This window comes from Corvus brachyrhynchos, unplaced genomic scaffold, assembly GCF_000691975.1.
Source record: "Corvus brachyrhynchos isolate BGI_N302 unplaced genomic scaffold, ASM69197v1 scaffold44, whole genome shotgun sequence".
In the NCBI taxonomy this organism is placed as follows: domain Eukaryota; kingdom Metazoa; phylum Chordata; class Aves; order Passeriformes; family Corvidae; genus Corvus; species Corvus brachyrhynchos.
The window spans coordinates 113,233-126,084 of NW_008238359.1; the positions used below are offsets into that span (position 1 = coordinate 113,233).

At 39.5% G+C, this 12,852-nt stretch overlaps 1 protein-coding gene across 1 annotated transcript in view; it reads left to right on the forward strand.

The window, feature by feature from the left end:
• Nucleotides 1-4,440, forward strand: part of PRMT8 (protein arginine methyltransferase 8) — a 58,852-nt gene extending 54,412 nt beyond the window's left edge. The window contains exons 10-11 of the mRNA XM_008634869.2: nucleotides 858-979; nucleotides 2,815-4,440. Coding sequence (XP_008633091.1) covers nucleotides 858-979; nucleotides 2,815-2,898 — 206 coding nt within the window. The 3' untranslated portion in view covers nucleotides 2,899-4,440. The remainder of the gene's footprint in view (nucleotides 1-857; nucleotides 980-2,814) is intronic.
• The last annotated feature ends 8,412 nt before the right edge of the window (nucleotides 4,441-12,852 follow it).

A 12,852-nucleotide genomic window follows, 5' to 3' on the forward strand; every position in this document is an offset into this window, starting at 1 on the left:
TTATTAAACAGTGTTAATTATGATACAATACAGTGACCTCATGTGACTGGGGAATACAAACAGAAGAAAAATAAATTTATCAGAGGCTTTTTTTGCCAGGCTAGGAAGTCTCTGTGCTTGTACAGCTATTCTTAGGTTCCTAGATCCTCTTGACTGCAAGAGTGGTAGGAACCAGAAGTGACCAATACAGGTTCATTAGGCATTGCTCAAAGATTGGCATTTAAATCAGAAATAAAATCAAATAAGTAAATTAAAAGCCTGAAATTGATTCTGCTACGCAAGACTAGAAATTAATTTAGACCAGTTTCCATCTCTGGAAAATTGCCCAAAATGCCTTTTAAAAGTCCCAAAACAGATCAAGGTGCAAGTGCCCTTTCATCAGCTCTATCCTCCTGGAAACTATAAAATCTGCTGTTTTGGAATCACTAGTCAAATGTTTCATCTGTGAAATTGTGATTAATAGTTTTTGATGAACCTTTCCTTCATGCTTCTGTATAACTTTTTTTTAAACTAATTTAGGCTTCTGAAATTCAAAGCACTTAGTGGTAAAGATCTTCCCAATTTGAACACGTGTGGGTTGAAAGGAGAGCATTAAAAAAGTGCCTATTTTGCCCTGTAACCCATTTTGCAGAATCCTTCTTGCTGGGTGTGATTCACATCTGGCATATTCCAGTAAAAATTAGAAGACAACCCACTGACACTCAGCAGAATTGTTCTGTTGTGAAGTATGTTTGCTAATATAGTACATAAAGCATTCTATGAGAAGAAAGGGTTTTTCCCAATTGTTCCCAAGTCATAATTTGATTTTCAAGGCATGTAGGAATTTTCAATAAGTGATATCCATACATATTTTTTAGCACCTGATGCTCCTTATACTCACTGGAAGCAAACTGTCTTCTACTTGGAGGACTATTTAACTGTGAGACGAGGAGAAGAAATTTATGGGACTATATCCATGAAACCAAATGCAAAAAATGTGGTAAGTCAGCATCCCTGATCCTAATTCCACCTCTATTGATCACAAACTACAATCAGCAATAAAGAAAATGAATAGGACTAAAACAGTGAGCATGCTAAAGGCATTCATGTTTATTAGTAAGAGCTCCAGCCACAGCTTCACCAAAGCTGATGAGAGCAATGATAAAGCAGTGCTAATGTTACAGAAGTCAACCTGCAAAGCAGGCTGGCATGGGAAGGCAGAAACAATTCAAATACATCACCGAGTCAGCTGCCCTCTGCAATCAGCTTGACTGATTTTTGTGATGCAAGCAGGCAAGGGGCTTTTCACACTGTCACTGAAATCAGTACAAAGATCCCTTCTGCCAGCACAGGATGATCAAGTGTAAGTACTTCAGTTCCACATCTATGGGCACTGAGTGATTTGCCACTCAGTGCCCAAGGACAGTCCAACAGGAGATTAAGTAACACATTTCAGAGGAATGCTTGTATTGAGCATGCTTGAGTTGAACTCACTGATCAAATCTACTTGAGCTCACTAATTGAGTGATAGGGTTGTTTAAAAATTGTGCCTTTCCATAGAAAATACAGATGCTTTATTTAAGACTACAGCTAAAGCATGATGGATATCACACAACCATGACTGCTGAAAACTTCCTCAGTTTCTCTGCTGTGGGCTAAATCCTCCTGTATCAGTTATTCAGTGCTTCTTTTAACTTGTAAGGAGACTGTGAGACATGGTCTGATGGACAACCCATGGCTGAATAGAATAAGACATGAGAAGTATGGCTTCTGAGAGAAACACTGGCACCATTTTCTGCCAAAAACCTTGAGTAGTATCTCTTCATTTTCTATTACAGTAAACAGCAGTTAAAATAACCTGGTTATCCATCTATGCAGCTGTTGTAATTATTGAAAAATTACATTTGTTAACTGCAACAAATCTTAACATTTCATTGTCTTCTCTTTTTGCATTGATTTTCCATTTTCCTACCAAACACAGACTGGATATTATTTTCATAGTGCTGTTGATATAGGGGGAGAAATAAACACAAAATAAACTTGGCATTAAAACAAACACATTCACCCCTGAAGCTACTTGCTGCGAGAGGAAAATAATCTGTTTCCCACCCTTGTGTTGTCCTAGGGGGACTGGAATAGGTTTTTTGGGTTAAATGTATCAATTTTCTTTGAGGGAAAAATTAATAAAATATCTCAGATTTGTTCACACAGCAGTTAGCACCTGAATGCAGATTTAGGTGCTAAAATTAATGTGCTCTTGATAGCTGTCATGAGAGAGAAACCACCTTGGTTCAAAAGGATTTGCTCATGCTTTGTTCTTCTGAAACACAAAGTTTTTGAAAAGCTTGCATAGACACAACTTCCTTCTGTAGGGCTGTGTAGTGCCTCTTCCCTGAAAACGTGTCATTACAAGATAAAAAATTACTAAGGGCTTCTGTACAATGGGAAGTTTACCAGATATATTCTGGAATAACCCCTAGTGGGAAAGCCCTTTAGCCTAAATTAAGAGCATCTCAATGGGGGATACCCTTCAAAAATTTTCCTAGGATACGTATGATAACAGCATTTCAGAAGCTTCCTGGGAGTAACTAGGACACTGAATCCACCTCAGGAAGAGTATAGAAATATGACCTAGGCACGGATTGTATGGTGAATGCTATTACACATCTTACAGCCTGCTTTCTCAGTGTCAGCACCAATTAAAAACAGAGGAAGTTAGAAACCACCGCAGGAATCTCTTGAATCTGCCGGTCTTTTCAACCCAAGCAATGATAACTGCATTAATACACTAAACTTACGGTCTTACTTACATGTTACATTTAAATCTTTTTACAGCGTGACCTGGATTTCACAGTAGACTTGGATTTTAAAGGACAGCTATGTGAAATGTCAGTATCTAATGACTACAAAATGCGTTAGCAAGAAACCTTTCAGAGAGATGAAAAGGAGAATTTTATCAAGTCTTGAACTGCTGAGCTTCAAGCTAGGAACAACTGTTCACAAGATTATTATATTAAATACTAGAATGTTTACTCTGATGGAGGGTGGTAACCTGATCTTTCTTGCAGATAGTACAGGGGGCTGGGATCCCACTGTGAATGTACAGTATACAGAACTGTAGCTTTTGTTAAACATAGGAAAAAAAATAAGCAACAGTCTTGAGTGTTCTGGTTAACTTTAGGATGGCAGAAGATGCATATACAAATTGTATTACTTACTGTGAATTTCTGGTTCTTCCAAGCTTTGCATGTTAAAGATGATTAGGGCAGTTTTCTCACTATGAAAGACTACTACAGCACATTACTGTGATAGTATTACTGGACTTATATTCAATATAAATGAATATATATATTGTACATGAGAAAAAAAGAACTCATTTCATAATAGGAATTTGTTTTGTGATTATTTAATTCTCATTATGCAGTTATGGAAAGATAATGATGTTACCTCTGGCACTACTCTAGGCAGTGATATATTCCATCAACTGTCCAATGTTATAGCTTTGGTAAATATTCCATGCAAAGTGTAGATAAGAGCTGGGCATTTACAGGAAGTTCAACAACTATATTTTTGAATGTCCTCTGAAAATGTGGACCATTCGTTTTGAAATTCACCTTCACAACTGGATGTCTGTTCAGAGCTTTTAAAAACATTAGCTTTTTATCCTTGAAAATATTCTGTGGTGAGTTTTTATAGCTGGATTTTGCATGAGACTTTCAGAAATCAGACACCTAGTATTTAAATGTGATGAATGCAAAGTCTCTGAAATGGTGGATAATTCATGCTTCTTGGCCATGCCATATTTCAGTTCTTTGCAAAATTCTTAATACAAAATAATTTTAAAAAAATAGGAATTAGTGTTACCTTTTGGTGATGTTTTAGATAAGTTTTAAATTGCAAATACTATTCTCAAGAGTGCAGTAATTTGCAGGAGCAAGTTAATGTCTTTAAAAAAAAATGTCGATGGCTTCTGATACTACTAAGATGTCTGTAGCTTTCCCATCCCCTTGAGCCCCTTGTTTTTCTTACAAAATCTCCTGCTTATTGTTAAAATATTAAGTGCTTACAATTCCTCATATGTATGTATCAGGTCTTTTTACTATATGAATGTGGGCCATTTAATCACATGTAATTCATCAACTACTGCATCACCAGTCCTATCTACACATTTTCCAGTCCGTCTGGCATTAGGCACTAAATCATGTTCTATCTTGTACTGGATAAGATTGACTAGTTTTTTGCCTAAAAATATTTTTAATCACCTGCAAATAAAGCATACTTGAAGATGTATTTTGCCAGTATTTGTCAACTTCTCACTTTTTAGAAACCTATTTCTATTGATTTTCCCTCCACAGAAACTGTACAGTGCCTCCATTTTCTTATGGTCTAAAGAACATGGTCTAGGGATTGTATCACATGGTATCTATGTAGAGTGAAATTAAACTGTAATTCAGCAGTAAAAGATACTGTTTTCAATTTAGTTCATCATCGTTGTTTTAAAGCACTTTTCTTTCATATTTTTGGAGTGTGGATGAACAACTTTCCTCACAAATTCGAGTTCATCTGTCAAATATTGCTGTCATTTTCAGGAAATGAGTTCAGCTACTCTCAGTAATGGACTGGAACAAAACCCTCTGCAAGTTCCTTTCTAGTAACACTTTTGTGATTCTAGGAATTTAAGGTAAGGAATTCTACCAGATTTTTTTCTCAGGCCCTCCATTTATATAAATCTACTCAAACGATGTTTTCATCTTCTTCTTTGCCACTAATCACTGAGCTGACTATTACTGAAAGAGGAAAGACTCTTGCTTTGCTTAAATTATACTTTGAAAGCACTTCAAACCATCCACTTCTCTAGACCACTGCATAAATATTTAATAACTTTAATATTAAAAGAATAACAAAGAAGGGAAAAAATCTCATATCTTGTTTAAAATAAGCAAACAAAAAAAAAGACAAATGAGGAAAAAAAAGAAAAAAAAAAGGAAAAAAAAAAGAAAAAAAAATATTCCAAAGAGTCTTTACTGAGAATGTGTCATTTTTGCCTGACAGAAAGCACAGGTCAAGAAGCAGCAAAAAAACCCCACTAGATCAGAACAGCTCATTAACCAATTTGAGAAGTATTTAAGCACTGCTGTCCACTGTCTGCCCTTTCTGCCTCATCTTTCAACTACTGACAGTGAAGTGTTGGTCTCTCTTCAATAGTGGCCCCTTTGCCTTAGTACTTGAAGCGCCCGTTCACTTTAGTGTTGCAAGATTAAATCCTGACTGATATTATTAATGGCACAATTCTGAGATGGCCACCACACCTCAGGCACGTTCTGTCCTGGAAAATTAGCTTGTGCTTTTCTTCACATCAAAAAAACCATCATGTATTTCTCCATCACAAAAAGAACTGAGAGTGCCTACTGCAGAGCTGAGTGTCTTCATGTCACAGTGATCAAAAAGCAAATTTCAGGCTTCCAAAGCCATTAAAGCTGTTACCTACCAACAAGGCTTTGAAAGCACCAGTGAGTTCGGCACACAGAGGATCAGTTAGGTCAGCATTAGTGAAACAGGTATGCAAAGATCTTGCAGGTCAGGTGTAATCAGCTAGAAGGCTTTCCTCAGCAATCCACCAAGTCCGGGTAACTACCACAGAGCTTCATTTTCTCAAGGCTCGAATAAGGTCTCTCTCCAGGACTGAACCAAAGCCACTGATTTTCAAAACTTTGCATTAAAATATAATGACAAAATGACTGTTGAGAGCTGAAACAGACACATGTTTAAAACGTTTAATTCCCTTCCCACAGACAGGAGAAGAAGATAATGAGCTAAGGTCAGAGCATGAGAAAGAAACTGAAATACAGTATTTACACAAAAGACTGTCCCTGATGAGTAACACAGCGCTGGAGAAAAGAGAAAGCAGGTCTCTTCTGCCTTGACTCTGATCTTAAGGCAAAAGTATTAAAACTCTTCTCAGGGATTGTTCTGTCACTTGAAACAAAAAGGAGCATCCAAAAAGAGCTACATTCTGAGCATGCTTCTGAAAGGCACAGTGGGCAATTCATACTTGCAGTGCTTGATAGGATTAAGAAAGGAGTCTGCAGTGTTAGGGGGCCACTCTGTATTCCCAAGGTTCTCTAAGGAACAGTGTAGTATTGCTCTATTCTCATAAGCATTTCTTACTTCCAGCACCAAGTAGCCCTTGCCAGATGTCCTTAGTTTCAGGTTTGGGTTTTGCAGGGGTTGTTCTGGGGACCTTTCTGTGTGCAGAATTAGGGGTTTACAGCCTTTTTCTACTGTCTTAGACTTCTAATAGGAGTTGAAACTGTCCAGAATATGAACAAGAATATAACCCAAGGCAGTAATATTTGCCCAGTAATACCTAAGGCATGTTTTTACCGCAGAGCTAATTTGAAGAACCTTCTCAGAGATCATTTCTTACAGGATTTGTTTTAAACTTAATATTAATTCAGAAATTAATTTAGCACATACAGATTTGATTATAGATAACTTCATTCACTTAGAAGGTAAGTTTATAAAGGATACATGGTATTCTATGTATCTAATGAAGAATAAATCCCTGCTTTAAGACAATTAGAAAGAACAAGGCTGACCTGCTGAAAAGCAGTTCTTCAGAGAAGGACCTGGGGGTGCTGGTGGACAATAAGCTGCCCATGAGCCAGCAGTGTGTCCTGGTGGCCAAGAAGGCTAATGGTGTCCTGGGGTGGCATAGGAAGAACATTGCCAGCAGGTTGAAGGAGGTGATCCTGCCCCTGCAGTCAGCCCTGGTGAGGTGAATCTGGGGTGCTGTGTCCAGTTCTGGGCTCCTTAGACCAAGAGAGACATGGAGCTCCTGGGGCAGGTCCAGCAGAGGGGAGTGAGGATGACTGCGGGACTGGAGCATTTCTCTTGTGAGGAAAGGCTGAGGGAGCTGGGCCTGTTCAGCCTCGAGAAGACTGAGAGGGGACCTTATCAATGTCTGTAAGTACCTTAAGAGAGTGCCAAGAGAATGGGTCCAGACTCTTCTCAGTGGTGCCGATCAATAGGACGAGGCAGTGGGCAGAAACTGATGCTCAGGAAGTTCTACATGAGCCTGTCACTTGGTTTGTTCAGCCTAGAGGAGATTGAGGGGAGACCTCATTGTGGTCTTCAGCATCATCAGGAGGAGAAGTGAGGGGAAAGTACTGACCTTTGCATCCTTGCAGCCAGTGGCAGGACTGAAGGAAGATGAGTCAGGGAGGTTTAGGTTGGATATCAGGAAAAGGTTTTTCATGCAGAGGGTGGCTGAGCACTGGAACAGGCTCCCCAGGGCAGTGGTTACAGCATCAAGCCTGACACAGTTCAGGAAGCGTTTGGAAAACACTCTCAGGCACATGGTGTGACTCTTGGAGTGTCCTGTGCAGGGCCAGGAGTTGGACTCAATGATCCTGATGTATTGACAGCATATTCTATGATTCTATGAGGAAGAACTTTACTGTGTGGATGACCAAGCACTGGAACAGATGGGCCAGAGAGGTTCTGGAATCTCCTTCCCTGGAAATATTAAAAAATCTCTTGGCAACTAATCCTGAGTAATGTATTCTAAGGGACCCTGCTTGAGCAGGGGGTTAGACTACATGGCCCCCAGTGGTGCTTTCCAAACCTAACCATTCTGGGATTCTTTGATTTCCAAGAACAGAGACTCCCCAGCCTCTCTGGGCAGCTGTTCCAGGGCTACACTAATCTCACAGGGACACTTAATGTTCAACTGGAATTTCTCATGTTTTAACTTGAGACTGTTGGTTCTTGTTGCTTTATTACTTGCCCCTGAGAAACGCCTGGCTGTAACTCTCCATTAGGTGCTGGAAGATACAATTAGTTCCCACCTTAGTCCCCTCATGGTAACTCCTCTCTTCCCTCCACAACCCATGACATCCTAGCCTTCTGTATGAATTACACCTCCTATCCACCTGTAATCCCCCTTCCTCCATTTTTCCTTCTAACAGTTTATGTTGCTGCTGTTACACAGTGCTTAACAAATGCATCTAAGGGGTTTGCAACGAATGTAATCCCAAGGATCACTGTTTAAAAGAGAACTTCAGTTTTCCTACTGTGTTGTGTTGGTGGCATGGAGGACACATTTTATGAGCAATTTCCATTGGCTTATAAGCTCTAAGTTTATGCCAGTGTGTGCACTTGCCTAGTTGGAATATACAATTAAGCCAGGTGACTTCTTTTTCAATAGGCATGAAGCATTCACAGACTAGTTCCAGCTGGAAAAGTGGGAGGTTTTTAGCCTTTTTTTAAACATTTCTTTTCAACATTTCTCAGAGATAATCTCAGATCTTAATCTGCTAAGCACACAGGTATGTGGGAAGAAGACAAATCCTTTAGATTGCATGTAAATTTCCTAGAAATTAACTGTGAATTAAGAGCACCTACAAATATTTTTTAAAAGCAACTAAAGAAACAAACCTGATGTTTTAGATCTGATATAACAATATGTTTAGAGTAAGGAGAACATGAATCATCAGCTAGAGATTTCCCAGAAAACTGGTATTTCTGCACAGTATGACTGGGGTGAGCCAGGGCAGTAGTACGCCTACAGGGAACAAGAGTGTACCCTGAAAATAGCTGTTGCTTCTGAGGATAGACACAAAAAGGGTAAAAGATGTGTTCTATACAGCTGAGACAGAGAAAGAAGCAGACCACTGCTCACAGATGACTGTTAAAGCAAAGCACCTGTCTCTTAGACAAAAAAATAAAGATTATGCTAGGGTTCAGATACAGCTGACAGGAAAGAAAAATATTTCTATGATCTCAAAATTTTTGCAATCTCTGCTGTTCTCTTTGTATCTCTTTCAGGCTCTACAGGTACCAATACAAACTCCCCGACTCCCTTCCCTTTCCCTTTTCTTAGTATGTTTGATATTTTTCTCATTTTTTAGTGGAAACAAACAATGGAGATAAGTGATTAAGCAAACAACATGAAGGTAGCATTTTTTGAGAAAGCTTGGAGAGATGGTATAGTGTGATTACGAAACAAAACACAAAGAAACCGTTAACAACTGCAACAAAAAATCAGTCTTCCTCACACAGCACACAGGTTTGGGATCCAAGTCATTCCTCTGAATCATCAAGTGTAGTCTTTTAGAATCACAGCAATCAGCAAGATCAAGCCTGAGCTGACCCCTAAATCTACATGTGGGAAACAGAACATCCTCTTTTGCAGCTCGGTTCTGTGCTTTTTTGTCCAGCCATTTCCCATTTACTCACATGAACCATCAGCATTTCCAGTACAACACAGCCCTAGAACCAGCAATGGCCCCTTGTGTTAAGGTCACAACAGAATTTAATCACAAACCATACATGCACTACCATTTTGATGCAGGACTATGAAATGGCAGCCCAGAAGGACACATGTAACTCATTAACAGTAACTTGCAATGCTGATCAGTTAGCAGAAGTACTTTATCATCATAGTGGCATATTTTTCACATTTATTGGCATGACAAATTAATGCCATTAGCGAATGAGATATGATTGAAGCAAATATAATTGCTATTATCACCACTGAAAGAGTATCTCAGAAAAAAAAGTTCATTATTTTGCTTGCTTTCCTATGGGGTGAGTGTAGATTGCAAGAAATGTAAGTGGTGTGTGAAGCTGAAGCAGCAGCATGTGATGGACAGCATTTGTATGTCAAGTAGCCAACAACAAAACACATGGTGACAATACATTTTGAGCTGTGAATTGAGGGTATGGAAGCAGCAGAATTCAGAAAGTGAAGGTATCCTTTACTAGTAAAAATGTGCAGGTAACTGAGGAAAGAACTTCAGAAAACAATTGGAAAACATCCAGAAGACTGGGTAAATTGTCCTGATGCCTCCCACTGACAAACGTAGTGAAGACATTAAGGCCTTACATTTTCTGGGAGAAATTTCCATTTGAATTCTGCTGCTCAATGATACCATTAAGTAGGAATTAGGAATTCTCTTAAGCAGCAGGATGTCTACTCTCCATCTGGGCAAATTCCTAGACCCTTGCAACCTAATGTTCATGGGTCCAAATGCAAAATTCACTTCTACTGCCAAAACATTGACACTGTGTTATGTTCTTCCCATTCTTGTTCCTTCAACAGTACGGGCATAATATGCTGTTTCTTCTTCATCTTGAGAAGTTTCTAGTTTGTACTTCAGTGATATACAGGATTCCCTTTGTGGAATCTGCTTATAAACCAAAACCAGACCTACATCAAACTTTTTTACTAAGCTGTCCTCATCTCTTACTTGCCTCTGTGTCATGTGTCCTTTTTATTACAGTCCACTCACGTTAGTGCCTGTGGTAATGAGGATAAATCTAGTTGGCCTGAAGATACTGCCAGTCCCGTGAGACTTTGAACTTTTATAGACAGCTAGAATTTTAGAATACAGAAAGTACCACTGTGATTTACCAATCTCTTGAAAACATCCAACCCCACTGCTGAAGCAAGACAAGCTGGAACAGGTTGCCCAGGACCATTTACAGTTAGGTTTGGAGTATCTTCAAGGATGGATACTCCACTACCTCTCTGAGAAAACTATTCCAGTGTTTGACCACTTCCACAGGAAAAAAAAAAAGATAATTTCTTCTATTCAGATGGAATTTCCAGTGTTTCAATTTGTGCCTGTAGCCTCTTCTACAGTCACTGAGTACTCCAGAGAAGAGTCTGGCTCCCTCCTCTTCATTCCCAAGGTCCATCAAGTATTTATGTTGACTGATAAGATCCCTCTTGAGCTTTCTCTTCTTTAAGCCCCCTGGGCCCAGTCATTCAGGTGGTTTTCAAAGCACTTTACTGTTCAATTATCTGGCATGTACTTTGTCACCTTGTCAATGAGGATGTTATGGGAGAGAGTGTCAAAAGCCTTACTAAAGCTGAGTTAAACAACATCCATGAATCTCCCATCATCCATGAATCTCCCCTCATCCATCAAGCTAGACATCTCATTGTAGAAACTATCAGGCTCATTATGCACAATTTCCCCATTGTAAGTCCATGCTGATTATTCCTGATCACCATCTTGTCCTTCGCGTATCTCAAAATGGTTTCCAGGACTAGTTGTCCATCACTTTCCCAGGAATTGTGGTAAGGCTCATAGTTGTCTGGACACTGCTTCTTGCCCTTCTGGAAGACAGGACTGACATTTGCTTTCTTAGAGATGTCTTGCACCACAGAGTGCTTTCATAACACCCTTGAATGCTCTGTTGCAGGTGTTGTGGTGGCACTTAGATTTGTTGGTATACAAAGCAGACAGGCAAAACCGTCTGCTTAATTAAAATGCTATTTGTTTAGGGTTTTTTCCATCTGTACCACCGAAATGTTGGTTGTAAGGAAACCTTGGAGGTTTCTACTCCAAGCAGAAATTTCCTCAAAGCTATGTCAAATCACTGTGGCTTTGTATAAAATCTGTCCTGAAAACTTTCAAGGATGGGGATTTTACAAGTTATCAGCAAATTGGACACAACTCCCCTTCACAATAAACCATGCCTAGCATATTTAGCATTACATTTTGAAACCTGCCAGCAGTTAATTTTTAATCATTTGATAGATGTCTGTAATTCTGTGTGACTTCACTTTCTTGATCAATTGCACCCTACAGAAATCTCAGTATACCATGTTTGCACAGCTGCATTGTCTGCACAGCAATGACAAAAAGGTACATTAGCTACTGTTCTACACAAGAATTGTGTCAGCGAGGAACAAACATTAAACAAAAAATCCAATATTTAATCATCTGTGTATATGTTCTCCATGTGCCTTGATGTGAGCAGCATTCGATTGCTGTGCAGCATTCCCTGCACGAGACAAGCCAAGAGCAAGGGCTTCACACATCTTACCTGAGTTTAGTAATTCCTTGCACAACCTCCCCTGGAGCTTCTAATGACACGAACTATTTCAGTGTAGAAGGTGACTTTACAGAGGGTTACAAATAAAAATGCCTATAGCATACCTGTAGAAAGTTTCACTCCTATCATTCGTCTTTGCTGACAGAAATGTCATTTAATGCAAATCAGTTTCTCTGTCAGAATAATACTTAAAGAAGTCCTGTCACTGAGAAGCTGCATTAGTGATTTATGCCTCATTTCATAGGGATGAGCAACAGCCTTATTACAGCTTCATAATATAAATCCATACAATACAGGGTTGCTATGACAACTGATGAGCCTTAATAGCCTAGATTCTAAAGGACCTTGTTCAAAACTGTCAAGTAGTGCAGTTCAATGCAGTTCAGTCATTTGCACCTGTAAGACCTGGGAGAAGGCCATGCAGAAACAGAACAGTTCACTCACACTCTCAGAGGAGGCACCTGAGCTTTGCAGCCAAGAGCCTTCCTTACCTCTGAGCTATTTGCAATATGTATGAGCTAATTAGTAGTACTATAAGTATGTGTAGATTATTACAATAAACGAGACTTGCTGACCACAATGCCGTGAGGCTTGTCTCCCGCGACTCCACCCAACAGAAAATGGGCTGCCCACCCCTCTAGACTTGTTTCTCAAAACTGTGATCTTAGCTGTTTTCTACCCATATCCTCCCACTAACTGTGGTATTTGTCAGATTTTGCTGGGCTAGATCAGCTCACTAATGCGGGCTGCCCACCCCTCTAGACTTCTTTTCTCAAAACTGTGATCTTAGCTGTTTTCCACCCATATCCTCCCACTAACTGTGGTATTTGTCAGATTTTGCTGGGCTAGATCAGCTCACTAATGCAGGAGAGAATTCTGTCTTTTTCTTCTTTCCTCTATTATTTTTTTCCCCTTGAGATTCCGCCAAGGCCTAAAATGGCATGTTGCAGGGTTCTAACAACTTGTAAAAGGTAAAATGGAGGAGTAATGACTGGCACGAAAGGAGAGCTGCAAACCTATCCC